The 19,193-nt window shown below is 38.9% G+C and overlaps 1 protein-coding gene across 3 annotated transcripts in view; it reads right to left on the bottom strand.

Moving 5' to 3' along the window:
- Nucleotides 1-19,193, bottom strand: part of ATF7IP (activating transcription factor 7 interacting protein) — a 136,333-nt gene that overhangs the window by 12,129 nt on the left and 105,011 nt on the right. For all 3 annotated transcript variants that reach the window (XM_011954156.1, XM_011954166.1, XM_011954148.1), the window contains exons 11-13: nucleotides 15,421-15,499; nucleotides 12,946-13,101; nucleotides 10,250-10,432 (exon numbers count right to left, since the gene is read on the bottom strand). In XM_011954156.1, the coding sequence (XP_011809546.1) occupies nucleotides 10,250-10,432; nucleotides 12,946-13,101; nucleotides 15,421-15,499 (418 nt within the window). The remainder of the gene's footprint in view (nucleotides 1-10,249; nucleotides 10,433-12,945; nucleotides 13,102-15,420; nucleotides 15,500-19,193) is intronic.

Below are 19,193 nucleotides of genomic sequence, written 5' to 3'. Positions count from 1 at the left end.
TCTCCACTCCTGCCACCCTGCATTCTCTTACCCAGCCTGTACTGATGGTCCCATGGGGGGTCCCTATGATCACCTGACAGTGGAACAGACGACTACGGCCTGGTTCACAGATGGTTCTGCACCATATGCAGGCACCACTGGAAAGTGCACATCTACAGCACTACAGCCCCTTTCTAGGACATACCTGAAGGACAGCAGTGAAAGAACATCTTCTCAGTGGGCAGAACCTTGAGCAGTGCACCAGGTTGTATGATTTGCTTAGAAGGAGAAATGGTTAGATGTGTGATTATATAGATTCATGGGCTGTAGCCAATGGTTTGGCTGGATGATCAGGGACTTGGAAGAAGCATGATTACAAAATTGGTGAACAAAGAAATCTGGGGAAGAGATATGTGCATGGACCTTTTTTTTTTTTTTTTTGAGATGGAGTCTCGCTCTGTCACCCAGGCTGGAGTGCAGTGGCCGGATCTCAGCTCACTGCAAGCTCCGCCCCCCGGGTTCACGCCATTCTCCTGCCTCAGCCTCCTGAGTAGCTGGGACTACAGGCGCCCGCCACCTCGCCCGGCTAGTTTTTTGTATTTTTTTTAGTAGAGACGGGGTTTCACTGTATTAGCCAGGATGGTCTCAATCTCCTGACCTCGTGATCCGCCCGTCTCGGCCTCCCAAAGTGCTGGGATTACAGGCTTGAGCCACCGCACCCGGCCCAAATGGACCTTTTTAAGTGGTCAGAAACTGTGAAGATATTTGTATCCCCTGTGAATGCTCACCAACGGGTGACCTCAGCAGAGGAGATTAATAATCAAGTCGATAGGATGACCCATTCTGTGGACACCACTCAGCCTCTATCCGCAGCCACCCTTATCATCGCCCAATAGGCTCATGAACAAAGTAGCCATGGTGGCAGTGCTGGAGGTGATGCCTGGGCACAGCAACATGGACGTCCACTTACCAAGGCTGACGTGGCTATGGTTACTGCCGAGTACCCAATCTGCCAGCAGAAGAGACCAACACTAAGCCCTCGATACGGCATGCCATTCCTCGGGGTCATCAGCTAGCTACCCGGTGGCAAGTTGATTATATTGGACCTCTTCCATCATGGAAAGGGAAGAGGTTTATCCTCCCTGGAATAGACACTTACTCCAGATACGGGTTTGCCTATGCTGCACACAATGCTTCTGCCAAGACTACTATCCATGGACTCACAGAATGCCTTATCCAACATCATGGTATTCCACACAGCATTGACTCTGACCCAAGCACTCATTTTATGGCTAAAGGAGTGTGGCAGTGGGCTCATGCTCATGGAATTCACTGGTCTTACCATGTTTCTCATTGTCCTGAAGCAGCTGGATTTACAGAACGGTGGAATGGCCTTTTGAAGTCACAATTACAACGCCAACGAGGTGACAATACTTTGAAGTCTGTGGCAAAATTCTCCAGAAGGCTACGTATGCTCTGAATCAGCGTCCAATATTGGTGCTGTTTCTCCAATAGCCAGGATTCACGGGTCAAGGAATCAGCAGGTGAAGTGGAAGTGGCACCACTCACCTTCACCCCTAGGGATCCACTAGCAAAATTTTTGCTTTCTTTTCCTGCGATACTACGTTCTGCTGGCCTAGAGGTCTTAGTTCCAGAGGGAGGAACACTCGCACCAGGAGACACAAGGATTCCATTAAACTGGAACTTAAGATTGCCCCCTGGATACTTTGGGCTCCTCTTAAGTCAACAGGCTAACAAGGGAGTTAGTGTTGGTTGTGGTGACTGTACCAGACTACCAAGAAGAAATCAGTCTACTGTTCCACAACGCAGGTAAGGAAGAGTATACATGGAATACAGGAGATCCATTAAGGCGTGTCTTAGTATTACCATGCCCTGTGATTAAGGTCAACAGGAAACTATAACAGCCCCATCTAGGCAGCACTAAAAATGGCCCAGACCCCTCAGGAATGAAGGATTGGGTCACTCTACCAGGAATAAAACCACAACTAGCTGAGGTGCTTGCTGAATGCAGAGAGACTACAGAATGGGTAGTAGAAAAAGGCAGTCATCAATACCAGCTATGACCATGTGGCCAGTTGCAGAAATGGGGACTGTAATTGTCATGAGTATTTCCTCCTTCTTTTGCTAAAAACATGTTTGTGCATATATGCACTTGTACGAACAAAATATCTCTCCTTTTCCTTCATCATGTGACATAAGATTTATTGACTTCCTATCAACATTTAAATATTGTTAACTTTACGTCACAGTATTTGGCTTGGAGATTGGTGCGTTTCCAGTTCTACAAAGGATAACTGTATTATATTAGGTGTAAGTATGGCCTTATTACTCTATTTGAAGACTGTGTATGATATTAGGAGATGTATATGGATTCAAGTTGACGAAGGGTAGACTTGTGACAGAGTTAATACAAAGTGTCACTTGATTGGATTGAAGGATACAAAGTATTAATCCTGGGTGTGTCTGTAAGTGTGTTGTCAAAAGAGATTAACATTTGAGTCAGTGGGCGGGGGAAGGCAGATCCACCCTTAATCTGGTGGTCACAATCTAATCAGCTGTCAGCAAATAAAAAGCACGCAAAAAAACGTGAAATGAAGAGACTGGTCTAGCCTCCCAGGCCTACATCTTTCTCCCCTGCTGGATGCTTCCTACCCTGAAACACTGGTCTCCAGGTTCCTCAGTTTTGGGTGTCAGACTGGCTTTCCTTGCTCCTAAGTTTGCAGACAGACTATTGTGGGATCTTGTGATAGTGTTAACATTTAATAAACTACTCTTTATAGATATATATAAAATATGTACTATATCTATAAATTAATAGGCTATGTGTGTGTCTTATTAGTTCTGTCCCTTTAGAGAATCCTGACTAATTCAGATTTTGGTACCAGGATTGGGGGTCTAGAAGAACTGAATATGAACGATGGAGTTCTTTCATTGGTTTTGGGGTTTCTGGAGTTGGCTGCTTAATATGATTAGACCCACAAATGCTAAGGACTCTACTTCTAATAGCATAAAGAACACTGATAGCACCTGGTGTGAACTGTTTAGAGTTATGCAAAATAAATGCATTTGACACTCCTGAATCGCCGCTTGTGAGAGGCAAGGAGTTTAGTGACTCTATACATGGTACCTTGGACCATGTGTGGAGAACCAAGGAACATAATGAAACTGGTCGGTTCCTCCTAAGTTCAGTGGACAAAGTGATAAAAGAAAATGATGGGCTGGGCGCAGTGGCTCATGCCTGTAATCCCAGCACTTTGGGAGGCCAAGGCGGGTGGATCACGAGGTCAGGAGATCCTGGCCCACACGGTGACACCCCTTCTCTACCAAAAATACAAAAAAATTAGCCGGGCGTGGTAGCGGGCGCCTGTAGTCCAAGCTACTCGGGAGGCTGAGGTAGAAGAATGATGTGAACCCGGGAGGTGGAACTTGCAGTAAGCCGAGATCGCATCACTGCACTCCAGCCTGGGCGACAGAGTGAGACTCTGTCTCAAAAAAAAAAAAAAAAAAAAAAAAAAAAAAAAAAAAAAAAAAGAAAAGAAAAACAAAGAAAATGATGAACTCAGGGATTCAGTCTCCTGGCTTCTGAAGCAAATACTGACCCTGAAATCTGCTAAGATTGCCCTGAGTGAGAGAGACAGTTATCTCCTATAGAGAAAGAGCTGAAATTGTAGAAAAACAGACACAAGCTCTTATCATGCAATTGGCGAACCTACAACAAAAGAGGCATGCACAGGTTCACCAGGTGTTTACAGCTAAAGTGAGGGCATTGATTGGAACAGCTTCCCTACACCCAGTGGGGGCAACATACCCTCCCTGACCCATGCTGCCATCAACATACCCTCCCTGACCCATGCTGCCATCAGTCTTTCCAACTTTGTCTGAGGAAATAAAGCCTGTGCTATGTGAGGCAACAGTGATGGCCTCCTCTGAGGCAGTTGCCAGGCAAGACAATGTTGAGTCTTCTCAGGGGCCACTCCAAACACCTCTCTTTGCTTCTAGACCTATAACTAGACTAAAGTACTGGTGGGCCCCTAGAGGTGAGCTTGAGAGTGTGACCTATGAGGAGGTAGGCTACATTCAAAGAGAACTGTTTTGAGTTCTCTAATTTACATGAACAGAAATCTGGAGAACAGGCATGGGGATGGATATTAAGGTATGAGATTATGGTAGAAGGAACAAAGTTGGATCAGGCTGAATTTCTTGATTTGGGCCCACTAAGTAGAGACTCTGCATTTCAGGTTAGCTCAGGGAGTTAAAAAATAAAAGGTTCTAATAGATTATTTGCTTAGTTAGTTGAAATAAGGATTAAAAGATGGCACATGTGAGTGAGCTGGAAATGACTGATCTCCCTTGGTTAATGTAGAGGAAGGGATCCAAAGACTAAGGAGATTGAGATGACAGAGTGAACTTTATCATCAGTCACTTTAGAGTTAGTCATCCCAGCTGGGAAGGTCCAGAAGATATACCCTTGACCAATGCCTTGAGAAATAGATTTGTGAGGGCAGCACCTGTATCTTTGAAGAGCCCTCTAACTGCTCGTCTCTGTATGTCAGATCTAACAGTGGGAACTGCAGTCACTCAACCACAAAATGTAAATACAATGGAATAACTGGATCCTAAGTTGACAGGGGCCAAGTGGCGGCACTCAAGTGTCCAAGGCAAGGTTGGCGTAGCTACCATAATGGACAGCACAGGCAAAGTGGCAATCAGAAGAGTCTGACTTGGATAGAGCTATGGCATTGGCTAATTAATCACAGTGTTCCTAGAGGTGAAACTGATGGAAGCCTATTGCATTCCTAATTTATACAACCAGAAAACTTCTAGGTCGATGGAACAAAAGACTAAATTGAAGAATAAAAACAGAGAATGACGACCCCTCAAGTTCTAGACTTGAGTCAGTTTACAGACTAAGAACCCCTTGAACGAAGGCGAGGCTGAGTTCCCTTGAGGAAGGACCCCACTACATTCCTGACAACTTATGCAGTGAATCTTTCTCCCATCCTTCCCACAGGAGACCTCTGGCATTTTACCAGGGTAACTGTGCATTGAGGAAAGGGAAATGATCAGACATTTCAGGCACTACTGGACACTGGTTCTGAGCAGACATTGATTCCAGGAGACCCAAAGCATCACTGTGGTCCTCTAGTTAAAGTAGGGGCTTATGGAGGTCAGATAATTAATGGAGTTTTATCTCAGGTCTCACTTATAGTGGGTCCAGTGGGTCCCTGGATTCATCCTGTGGTCATTTCCCCAGTGCCAAAATGCATAATCGGCATTGACATACTTAGCAGCTGGCAGATCCACCACATTGGCTCCTTGACTGGCAGGGTAAGGGCAACTATGGTGGGAAAGGTCAACTGGAAGCCATTAGAGATGCCTCTAAAAAACAGTAAATCAAAAACTATATCCCATCTCTGGAGGTACTGAAGAGATTAGTGCCACCATCAAGGACTTGAAAGATGCAGAGGCGGTGCTTGCCACCACGTCCCCATTCAATTCTCCCATTTGGCCTATGCAGAAGACAGATGGATCTTGAAGAACGGCAGTGGATTATCATAAGCTTAATCAAGTGGTGACTCTAATTGCAGCTGCTGTATCAGATGTGGTTTCATTCCTTGAGAAAATTAACACATCTCCTAGTACCTGGAGTGCAGCCATTGACTCGGCAAATCCTTTTTCTCCATTCCTGTCCAAAGGACCACCAGAAGCAATTTGCCTTCAGTGGGCAAAGACGACAATATACCTTCACTGTCTTACCTCAGGGGTATATCAACTCTCCAGCTTTGTGTCATAATCTTATTCAGAGAGACCTTGATCAGTTTTTGTTCCTGCAAGATATCACACTGGTCCATTACATTGATGACATTATTCTGACTGGATCAAGTGAGCAAGAAGTAGCAAAAACACTGAACTTACTGGTGAGACATTTGTGTGCCAGAGGATGGGAAATAAATCCGACAAAATTCAGGGACCTTCTACCTCAGTAAAATTTCTAGGGGTCCAGTGATGTGGGCCAGTGATGTCAACACATTCCTGTTAAGGCAAAGATTAGTTGCTGCATTTGGCCCTTGCTATAACCAAGAAACAAGCACAACGTCTAGTGGACCTATTTGGATTTTGGAGGCAACACATTCCTCATTTGGGTGTGTTACTCCAGCCCATTTATCGAGTGTACTGAAAGGCTGCCAGTTTTGAGTGTGGTTCAGAATAGGAGAAAGCTCTGCAACAGGTCCAGGCTATTGGGCAAGGTGTTCTGCCACTTGGGCCATATGACCCAGCAGATTCAACGGTGCTTGAGGTGTGAGGGGCAGAGAGGGATGCTGTTAGAGCCTTTGGCAGGACCCCATAGGTGAATCACAGCGGAGGCCTCCAGGATTTTGGAGCAAGGCCCTGCCATCTTTTGCAGGTAACTACTCTCTTTCTGAGAGACAGCTCTTGATCTGTTAACTGGGCTTTGGTGGAAACTGAACATTTGACTGTGGGTCATCAAGTCCCATGTGACCTGAGCTGACTATCATGAACTGGGTGCTTTCTGATCCACTTAGCCATAAAGTAGGTCATGCATCAAATGGAAGTGGTATATATGTGATTGGGTTCAAGCAAGTGCCGAAGGCACAAATAATTTACATGAGGAAGTGGCTCAATGCCCATGTCTCCACTCCTGCCACCCTGCATTCTCTTACCCAGCCTGTACTGATGGTCCCATGGGGGGTCCCTATGATCACCTGACAGTGGAACAGACGACTAGGGCCTGGTTCACAGATGGTTCTGCACCATATGCAGGCACCACTGGAAAGTGCACATCTACAGCACTACAGCCCCTTTCTAGGACATCCCTGAAGGACACCAGTGAAGAGGAATCTTCCCAGTTGGAAGAACTTCGAGCAGCACACCTGGTTGTGCACTTTGCTTGGAAGGATAGATGGCCACATGCACAATTATATATACTTATGGGTTGTAACCAATGGTTTAGATGGATGGTCAAGGACTAACTAGGAAGAATTATGATTGGAAAATTGGTGACAAAGAAATTTGGGGAAGAGATATGTGCATGGACTCTTTGAGTGGTCAAAAACTTGAAGATATTTGTATCCCTTGTGAGTGCTCACCAACGGGTGACCTCAGCAGAGGAAGATATTAACAATCCAGTTGACAGGATGACCCGTTCTGTGGACACCACTCAGCCTCTATCCACAGCCACTCCTGTCATCACCCAAAGGGCCCATGAACAAAGTAGCCATGCTGGCAGTGCTGGAGGTGATGCCTGGGCTCAACAACATGGACTTCCACTTACCAAGGCTGATCTGACTATGGACATTGCTGAGTGCCCAATTGCCAGCAGAAGAGACCAACACCGAGCCCTCGATATGGCACGCCATTCCTTGGAGTGATCAGCTAGCTACTTGGTGGCAGGTTGATTATATTGGACCTCTTCTATCATGGAAAGGGAAGAGATTTGTCCTCCCTGGAATAGACACTTACTCCAGATATGAGTTTGCCTATGCTGCACACAATGCTTCTGCCAAGACTACTATCCATGGACTCACAGAATGCCTTATCCAACATCATGGTATTCCACACAGCACTGCCTCTGACCCAAGCACTCATTTTATGGCTAAAGGAGTGTGGCAGTGGGCTCATGCTCATGGAATTCACTGGTCTTACCATGTTCCTCATTGTCCTGAAGCAGCTGGATTTACAGAACGGTGGAATGGCCTTTTGAAGTCACAATTACAATCCCAACCAGGTGACAATACTTTGCAGGGCTGGGGCAAAGTTCTCCAGAAGGCCGTGTATGCTCTGAATCAGCGTCCAATATATATGGTGCTGTTTCTTCCATAGCCAGGATTCATGGGTCCAGGAATCAGGGGGTGTAAGTGGAAGTGGCACCACTCACCTTTACCCCTAGGGATCCACTAGCAAAATTTTTGCTTCCTGTTCCTGTGACATTACGTTCTGCTGGCCTAGAGGTCTTAGCTCCAGAGGGAGGAACGCTTGCACCAGGAGACACAAGGATTCCATTAAACTGGAACTTAAGATTGCCCCCTGGACACTTTGGGCTCCTCTTACCTTTAAGTCAACAGGCTAACAAGGGAGTTAGTGTTGGCTGTGGTGACTGTCCCGGACCACCAAGAAGAAATCAGTCTACTGTTCCAGAAGGGAGGTAAGGAAGCGTATGCATGGAATACAGGAGATCCATTAAGGTGTCTCTTAGTATTACCATGCCCTATGATTAAGGTCAACAGGAAACTATAACACCCCAATCTATGCAGCACTAAAAATACTCAGGAATGAAGGACTGGGTCACTCCACCAGGAATAAACCATGACCAGCTGAAGTGCTTGCTGAAGGCAAAGAGAATACAGAATAGGTAGTAGAAGAAGGTAGTCATCAATACCAGCCACGACCATGTGACCAGCTGCAGTATCGGGGACTGTAACTGTCATGAGTATTTCCTCCTTCTTTTGCTAATAACATGTTTGTGCATGTATACACTTGTACAAGAAAGTATCTTTATTTCCTTTTCCTTCATCATGTGACATAAGATTTATTGACTTCCTATCAACATTTAAGTATTGTTAATTTTATGTAATAGTATTTGGCTTGGGGATTGGTGCATTTCCGGTTGTACAAAGGATAGCTGTATTATGTTAGGTTTAATTATGGCCTTACTACTCTCTTTATTTGAAGAATATGTATAATTCGAGGAGATGTGTATGGGTTCAAGTTGACAAGCGGTGGACTTGTGATGGTTAACACTGAGTCAACTTGATGGAAGGATACAAAATAGTGATTCTGGGTGTGTCCGTTAGGGTGTTGCCAAAAGAGATTAACATTTGAGTCAGTGGGCTGGGGAAGGCAGATCCACCTTTAATCTGGTGGGCACAATCTAATCAACTGTCAATGAATACAAAGCAGGCAGAAAAACATGAAATGGAGAGACTGGCTAGCCTTCCAGCCTACATCTTTCTCCTGTGCTAGATGCTTTCTGCCCTTCAATATTGGACTCCAAATTCTTCAGTTTGGGGATTCAGTCTGGCTTTCCTTGCTCCTCAGCTTGCAGACAGCCTATTGAGGGACCTTTTGATCATGTAAGTTAATAGTTAGTAAACTCCCCTTTATGTATCTATTTATCCTGTTAGTTCTGTCCCTCTAGAGAACCCTAATACGTTTAAATGATATCAATTTTGGTGGCAAAATCATACAGAAAAGCAGAATGACTAACAGAAAAGTAGGAACAGTGGTTAACCTTTGATGGAAAGGAAAAGGGATGTAGTCAAGACAGGGATACAAGAGCACTTACAGGATACTGAAAAATTTCTACTTCTTAACCTGATGAAGAGTTCATATGTAATTCATTTTATTATTTTTCTTTACTTTAAAGTTTAGATATACCTTTTATATAAGCTTGTGTTTATATGATATATTCTACTACTGCTTATATGTGGTTAATATATAATTTTAAAATATGTCATATTTGTAACATGTTACATATATGTAACATATGTATGTAACTAACATATGATATATACAGGAAACTACAAGCTTTCTTTAACATTTTCCCTTCTTTTCTCAGCCACTTTCCATCTCTTTAAGACTCTCATTGAAGGCTATCTTTTACCATGATTTCCATCATCTGGGCTAAATCACAACTGATCATTCCCACTCTAATTAGGGAAGGTGTTTCTTAATAGAGTAGAGAATATACCAATATCAAATTGTGTACTATACCGATACAGACCATAAATAAACTTAAATTAAAGACAACACTCAGAGCACAAATCAACTAGTATACATGAACAATTTTCTCTGTTTAACTCTCCTAAGGGAAGAAAAATAATAATAGATTATTTTTGGTTATACTGCCATTTCTTTTTTGAAAACTATTTTTTAATTGACAAAAATCATATATATTTATGGTATACAACATGTTTGAAATATGCATACATTACAGAATGGCTAAATCTAACTAACTGACATATGCATGATCTCACATACTTACCTTTTTTGTGTGTGGTGACAATACTTAAAATCTGCTCTATTGGCTATTTTCAAGAATACACTACATTGATTTTAACTATACTATAGTTTCTATGTTGTAGTACAGATCTCTTGAACTTATAACAATACTTTTAATATGACATTATAAGAAATTTTTGCAAAATTTAACATTATTATATGCCATTCCAACTAAATGCTGAAGAGAACTACATGTATCTTGGGGCCATATACAAGAAAAATCTCTTACTATTTTGGGGATTGACCTGCCGAACAGCAGGAGCCTGCATAACAGTTCCTCGCAAGGGAGCCTGAGCTGGTGGTGCAGGAAGAGTTGTATAAACCACCTGATGGTTTGCAGGAGCTCTTGGTACAGGGAGTCTTGTGGTCACCTGAGTTACTGGACGATGTGTTACATTCACGGTAGTTGGAGCTAATGCAAGGCAGAAAAAGATATTAAGAATACAGTAAATTTACGTTAAGCAAACAGTATTAAATGGTAGTTATCTTTGTATGAAATCTAATTAACTGATAAAGCAGATAGAAATAACAGTCTCCTTTTATGGTCTTCTAAGATAAAAATGATAGGGCCAATAAACATTAATAATATTAAAATGCAAGCTTCACAGGAAAAGAACACCTACACCACATCCAACTCCCTTCCCACTCTGGTTTGACCAGATAATAAGCAATGTAAAGATTTTTTTAAAAGGTTTAGAATCAAGAGTATGATGACACAGGAGTGATTTAAAAGAGAAAAACCTCCTAATTTTAATTGTTCTTAGCAAAGTAGAATCATAAGCCCTCCAGGCCTTCTACCAAGGGGGTGTAAATCCAAAAGAGTATCTTTGTATTCCCAAAGATAAAGAAACTGACTGGCTATTGTTAATTCACATTTATTTTTCAAGTGAGCCAACCTATCTCTTTGACCATTATAATCAACATTTTGTTTAGCTGAACCAATCTATCTTTTTTAAAAACAGTAAATAAAATCCATTAAAAAACAGACTTCTCCCTTCTCTACTCTGGCATCCCTCCTATTGTATGTCCCAGAAAGCATTAATATCTTGAGTAATGTTAATAAATATTTATCAAAAAATGAGTCATAAACATTCACTGACAGCATGTATCTATAATAATGATTTTTAGTGATACTTTCTTGTTAACAACTCTCTGAATTAGAATCGTATTTTACAAATGACCATGCAGTAATTATATAATAAAAAATAAATCAATCTACTTTGATATGGAAACACATGGGTCCTATAAAAAATCAATTTGGAGGAAAATACTGGCTACAACAAAGATAAAATGGTTTCTTTACTAAGGACTCTTCGGTTTTTACAGATCCTAACTTTTCGATGTGAGTCTTCAGAAATGGGAAGAAAGAAGAAAGTATTAACAAGAAAGAACACTTATTTCTTCATCTCTTTACTCCCCATTCCATAATCTACACTGCCCACGGGTTTGAATAATGACATTTCCTTCCAAAATATCTAATTCTGATGACTGTCATTATAACTTTGTATATATGTAAAGAAAGACAGATAACACAGCTCCCAAGGTTGAACTTACTTATAACTGCCTATTTAGATAGAACAATGGTATTGAAATATGAGAACCAATATAAAATTTACACACCAGATAAAGTCACACAAGCACATTCTTTTGCCTGGAAATGCCAACAAGGTAAAATTTATTTTAACTGATGGGAAAGTCTGAATAAGCATCTAGGATTCTGAAATTCAACAAATCTAAACAGTTCCTAACAAAACAACCACACATTTGCTGCATCAACAATAATTTCATAACTCAAAGATTAATGAAAAAATAGTTTGCTAAATCACTATGGAAAATATCCTGATTCCTACAAGTTATTTGGTATTTTAAGTGTAAATTTTACTGGATAAAACCCCACTTTAATTCAAAGTTTTCCTTAATGAGAAGAGTACTTATAACTGTGCAGATAAATCTTCAAGCAATGGACTGTTTTACAGAAGACAAACCATCTTGATTGGTTTCTGAACAGTTTAGGGGATACAGGCTAAATCTTGAAAAATCTGAATTTACAGCTTCTTGAAAGGTAGCAAGCATATGATTCCTGGTGGTAGTGTTAGACTAGTTAAAGCTATTTCAAGATAAGACAGATTTAAAACTTCTTGTTTGATCGGTCAGTTACAACTTCTTGGTTACACTGAGAACAAGTCATTATATCCATCTTTTCCAGAGAAATTACACTCATTTCTGCCATTTACAGAACATTTGCTGTGGCAGATGACAAATCTGCTACTTTTTAAATTTTTTGTAGAGATGGAGTTTCACTGTGTTGCCCAGGCTAGTGTCAAGAATATAACTCAGAATAATATTATTTTCCATATGCATGGGAATCACCAGAGTTTTATAGATATTAGGTGAATGTTATTTTGTGCAGCCAAGTAAGTTTGAGAAACACTTTTTATCTTAAATCATTCTTGGAGATGTACATTATAAATTAGCATAGTAAAGGCTCAGAGAAGCCTGCATTAAGAAAAAAATTAATTTAGCTTTAAATTCAGCATTTCCCAAGCATACTTAACCATGAAACTTTGCATTCATGAAACACCTATTAACACTGCAGAATAACTAGGAATTGGTTTACAGTTTCTAAATATTCTAACTCAGAATATTATTATTTTGGATGTGAATGCTTTTTAAAATTACCTCTATTTTTATTTATATAATGTTAAGTAAATAAATATATACTTTATAATCATTCTTTACCAGTGCTGCTGCTGAAGACAGTCAGTAAAACTAAGTTATACTGCCTTCAAAAGGACACACATTGTAGTCCTTAAATTAACAATAAGAATTATTCTTACTTTTCTGTCATATCTTTCTGCTTAACTCCATAGTCATAGTTCTCTACAGGTAAACTAAAGCTTCTACTCAATGATTCAGCAAATTTACCTGTAGGTAGTAAGTGTATGGTGGTCTGAGATGGTCCACTTGTTGGCACCCCAGATGGTTGAAGAGGCGGTGCTGGTTGTATGGGTTGCAATGGTCGTGACACAGGCTGAGAAGAACTCATGGTTGATACAGGAGTGTGATTTAGCTTTTTGGGGTCTGTTAGTTAAAAGTGAAATATTATGACTGACAAGAAAAAAAATTAGGAAATACAAGTCTTTCCTCTATGGACAAATTTTACTTTTGCTTGCCACTTGGGTGTCACATTTACCTCTAAGAGAACAATTTATTTCCATTTTACTTATGTGTATTTTTGCTGATTTGAAAACTGAGTTAAGAGCATATGTAATTCGCTGGTGGTTCTATCACAGATTCTAATTCACATTTACAGAAATTCAGAAATAATCTTACTTGTAAATTCAATACAATATGCCAACTAGAATAATTCATTATTTGCACAAATATATAATCTACATACCTATAGAAAGAATACTCTTCTAGACAAATATCTATAAACTGATGAGTTTTCGCTGTGATCTTGAATTTCAATTACTACAATTATTTAGGTTCTTTGATAACAGATGGTTGCTTATCATTACTATATAGTCTTTAAAATAGACAAAGAATGACTAATCTCAAAAAAGGTCTTCAACAGCCTATAAAATAAATATTTGCATCTCAGAAAAAACTCTTAAAAACAGGAAACCACCCAAAAGTCCTTCTATCCAAAATAATTCCCATCAATTTCTGTCCCATAGAATTCCACACTACATGTAAATAAAACCCAAGGCGTTAACGATGGATACTTTAATGCCATTAGAAAACAGTGTACTTTTAGGAATGTGAGAATTTGAGACAGACCCAAAGGTGGGGCAACAGAGAGACCCCATGAGGCATGGATGCTAGGGAAATGGTGAGAGCACTGAAAACAAACTTTAAGGACTTTACTTTTTAATCCAGAATTAAGCCTACCTGTGTCCTCTCAAAAACCTGTATTTATTTTTTTCTTTAGGGATCCATTATAATAGTCATGGCTGTCCACTAAAAATTAGTGAAAGCAATAGAGATAATCTGAAACTTTTAAAGAATAATCATACTGGCTTGAGTTCAACCCAGATGAAGGATGGCATACATTTCTCAATTCAGTTTTAAATAACAAAATCAACTTTACTGTCATATAATCAATTGTATAGCTATTTAACTTTTGTTTTCTAAGCTCAACTAGACTGATTCCCCAAAATACTACTTTTAAAATATTTGGGTTTTTTAAAAAGTAATGTCTTTAAGATAATAATAAGTAATTCAGCACATTATTACTATATTTTCCATGTGCAATAATCACCAGAGTTTTATAGATATGTAGCTGAACGTTATTTTGCGCAGCCAAGTAAGTTTGAGAAACACTTTATATCTTAAATCATTCTTAGAGATTTACATTATAAATCAGCATAGTACAGGCTCAGAGAAATCTGCATTAAGAAAAAAATCAATTTAACTTTAAACTCAGCATTTCCCAAGCATATTTAACCATAGAACTTTGCATTCATGAAACACCTATTAACACTGCAGAATAACTAGGAATATGGTTTACAGTTTCTAAATATTCTAACTCAGAATATTATTATTTTGGATGTGAATGCTTTTTAAAATTACTTCTATTTTTATTTATATAATGCTAAATAAAAGAAACTAATTCAAATGACCAAAATTAAATGTATACATACATATACAGTATCTACACTGAAACATAAACAGAGAGAGAAAAAGAACATTTAATGTAGAGACACAAGAGTTGAATTTTATTCCCAAGACCCTTACTGAGTGTGAATTGTTTTCTCTAAGGCTAACAAGTTTCCTCAAGTCTAAAATGAGTATTACAGGATTTTTTGCAAGGATCAAGTGAAATAAGAGATACAAAAACAGAGGTACTCCAAAAAATTACAATATTCTCTTAATTGCTGTTTTCCTCTACAGATTGTTCATACTTATTTAAGAGTTGATTATATTTAAAAATTTTTTTTTTTTTTTTGAGACAGGGCCTCATTCTGTCACCCAGGCTGGAATACAGCAGCATAAACACAGCTCACAGCAGCCTCAACCTCCCAGGCTCAAGTTATCCTCTTGCCTCAGCCTCCCATGTAGCTGGGACCACAGACACATGCCATCACACCCAGCTAATCCTTAAATTTTTTGTAGAGATGGGATTTCACTGTGTTGCCCAGGCTGGTCTCAAACTCCCGGCCTCTTGCCTCAATCCTCCTGCCTTGGCCTCCCAAAGCACTGCAATTGTAGGTGTGAAACACTGCACCTGGCCAAATTTTAAAATTCTAATACAAAAACTTCCATTACAAAAAGAACACAAATAAACCAAGCATAATGCCGTAAACATCTGTCTTTGTAGAATATTGTACTGTATTAAGACAAAAAAAAAAAAATGGTATCAAAACCAGGCCCAATACCAAATTACTATTGAAGTACCTTGTGAAGCTCCACTCTCTTCATCATCCATTGTGAGATCAATGACACCACCTGAATCACTGCCAGTGGCTTTTCCACTCTGAAAAACAAAGCTTATACATTTTACAAAGAAAACTCTGGCAGATATACAAGTTACAAAATGAAATGATAAGTGAGGTAAAATAAGACTAATGAGTAACCTGGTTCAATCAGGACCCCTAAAAGGCTGTACCCGAATAAAGAGAGTTTGTCTGACAAATGCCCCAGGATACTCATGCGTTAAACATCCACTATATGAAATACAATTTTCAAAAGAAATTCAAGACGTTTTCTTTAAAAAATTAGGCTATCTGTTGAACACAGCAAATAAGATTAAATATAAACACTATTCATTTTGTGATATTTAAAATGTTTATCAATACTACTCTAAATTATCAATATTAATCCACCACAACACCAAAGGCAATCATTCAAGCTAGAATTGGGTTATAGAAAATAATCTAAATTTTTTTGCCCTAAAAAAACGGTATGGTATACTATGAAATCACACGGTTTGCTATGCTATTAAATGCACAGCCAAGTTGACCAGTAACCCATCATCCAAAATCATGAGAAATATTAGGATTATAAGAAAAACCTTTAAAAACCACATGATAGCAACTGAAAAGGAAGGTAAGACAGTAAAAACCTAACGAGCTAGGACTCTGAAGTCAGAAAGATTGAGTGTGTCTTACAGTTCTAACTTATTAGCTACCTGATTCAGATGGGTAATTATCTCAATTTCCAATATTTGAATATTGAGGCTATTGTGAGGATTAATCCAAATGTGTATATAAGGTGCTTAACGCCATATATGATACATGACAACTGCTTAATAACCGATAATCACAATTTACTTTGATATATTATACTAAGATCAATTCCAAATGATAAAGGTTTTCATCTGCAAAACTCAAATTGAGAAATTAAAGAAAATAATGCCTTGACTTTATAATATCTAGGCCCAACCCCAAGATAATAATGCAATTCTAATTCTTATAAATCTTTCTACAATAACGATTTCACAGAAAATGGGTTATAACAAACACCAAAGATCTATAAAATCCCAAACTAAAAGATCCCAAAAATCATCAAACAAACGTAAAATAAAGTTTCACTACAACATATTATCATTAAGGTCCAGAGCTTTGAAAAGTGGAACTAACTTAGGACAAAAAATAAGTCAATACAAACTGACTCTAAGCAGAGATTAGATTCAGCAGATAAAGACTTGAAAGTAGCTATTAAAAATATGTTTAAAGCCAGGAGCAGTGGCTCACGCCTCTAATCCCAACACTTTGGGTGGCTAAGGCAGGCAGATCACGAGGTCAGGAGTTCAAGACCAGCCTGGCCAACATAGTGAAACCCCACCTCTACTAAAAATACAAAAATTAGCTGGACGTGATGGCGGGTGGCTATAGTCCCAGCTACTCGGGAGGCTGAGGCAGGAGAATCGCTTGAACCTGGGAGGCGGAGGTTGCAGTGAGCCGAGATTGCACCACTGTACTCCAGCCTAGGTGGCAGAGCAAGACTCCATCTCAAAAAAAAAAAAAAAAAAAAAAAATTTCAAAGAGTTAAATATAGTAACAATGAATGCATAAATAGGACATCTCTAAAGAGAAAAAGAAACAAAAAAATAGAAAAAATAGAGCTGAAAAAATAACTACTAAAATAAAAATTAGCTAGGTAAGCATAAAAGCAGATAGGAGGGGGCAGGAAAAACTCAAACGAAATTGATGCTAGATCAATAGAAATTTTCTAGTCCATAGGACACAAAGAAGAACAGAAGAAAATATGAAAAATGCCTGAAACCTGTGCAATAAGAAACAGTTTAGCAAAACCCTAAATGAGAAGAAACAAAGATCTAAAGAAAAAATTGAATAATAACCAAAACTTCCCCAATTTGGTGGAAAACATTAATTTACAAATCAAAGAGGTACAATGAACCTCAAGCAGAAGAAACATTAAGAAATCTATACACATCATAGTCCAAATACTGAAAACTAATAAAGAAAAATTTTGTAAGTAAACAGAACAAATTACATGTTATACAGGAGCAAAGAGTAACTGCTGACTATTGGTCAGAAACTATGGAAGCAAGACGACACTGGAACAATATATTCAAAGTGCTGATAATTAAAAAAAGAAACCCTTTAAGAATTGTATATCCAATGACACTCTCCTTGAAAAAAACGAGACAAAAGATACAAAAGGACATTTTTTAGATATTAAAAAACCAAGAGAGGCCGGGCGCGGTGGCTCAAGCCTGTAATCCCAGCACTTTGGGAGGCCAAGGCGAGCAGGAGATCGAGACCATCCTGGCTAACACAGTGGAACCCCGTCTCTACTAAAAAATACAAAAAACTAGCCGGGCGAGGTGGTGGGCGCCTGTAGTCCCAGCTACTCGGGAGGCTGAGGCAGGAGAATGGCATAAACCCGGGAGGCGGAGCTTGCAGTGAGCCGAGATCCGGCCACTGCACTCCAGCCTGGGCGACAGAGCGAGACTCCGTCTCAAAAAAAAAAAAAAAAAAAAAAAACCCAAGAGAATACATCACTAGCAGATCTACACTGTAAAGATGAGCTTAAGGACATTCTTCAGTTTGAAAGGAAATACCAACTTGGATCATAGAAGAGGACCAGAAAAGGTAAACATAAGGATAAATATTAAAGACTATATCTCTTTTCTGTTCTTAACTTCTTTAAAATTCTGTAAGGCAACAATTAAAAACAATATATTTAGAGATCTACAACATACAGATTAAAAACAATGTAATATATGACAATATATGTGAAAACATGAATGTGATATTTAAGGAAAGCAACTTCATCAAGGAGGTAAATGTATACATACAATTGCATGGTTCCTATAATTAAGATTCAGATACATAAACTCTAGAACAATCCCTAAAACACACACACACACACACATAAACACACACACACACACACACAGAGAGAGAGCGCTAAAAAGCTAACAGAGGAATTAAGACAGAATGCTTTAAAAAAAACTGATACAAAATAAAGCAGGAAAGGTACACAGAAACCAACAAAAAAAAAACAGATGAAACAAATAGAAAACAAATAGCAAAATAGCAGACCTAAGCACAATCCTATCAAAACTTATATTAACTATAAACGGTCTAAAAACTATCAAAATGTAGAGATTATCAAATGGGATAACACAACAACAAATCAAGAAATATGATTTTTTTTCTCTTGCAGATTCACTTTAAATACAAAGACACGGACTGAAAGTAAAAAGCTGAAAAAAGTAACACGCAAACAGTAAGCATAAAAACGCTGCTGTAACTATGTTAATATCAAAAACAGAGACAAAGAGGGAAATTTTACAATGATAAAAGTATGGCAAGATTACAAATTACACATTATAAAAAATACCATGTAATACAGGGTCAAAATCTATGAAGCAAAACTGATAAAATTAAAGGAAGAAACAGATTCACAATCATACCACTCTTAGTAATAGATAAAACCACTACAGCAAAAGGCAATAATCAGTAAACATACAAATAATCCAAATTACACTATTAACCATGCTATATTGACATTTATAAAACATTACACCCAACAGCAGAATACATATTCTTTTAAAGTGTAATGGTACATTCACTAAGATATATACCATAGATGGGGCTTTATAACACGTATCTAATTTGTGTAAAAGTAACAAAGTCATACAGAGGATATCTTCTAAATCCAATAGCATTAAATGAAAAATCAATAATAAATTTGCA

Source organism: Colobus angolensis, unplaced genomic scaffold (genome assembly GCF_000951035.1).
Source record: "Colobus angolensis palliatus isolate OR3802 unplaced genomic scaffold, Cang.pa_1.0 Scaffold11, whole genome shotgun sequence".
Classification (NCBI taxonomy): Eukaryota; Metazoa; Chordata; class Mammalia; order Primates; family Cercopithecidae; genus Colobus; species Colobus angolensis.
This window is presented reverse-complemented; position numbering and strand designations above follow the sequence as displayed.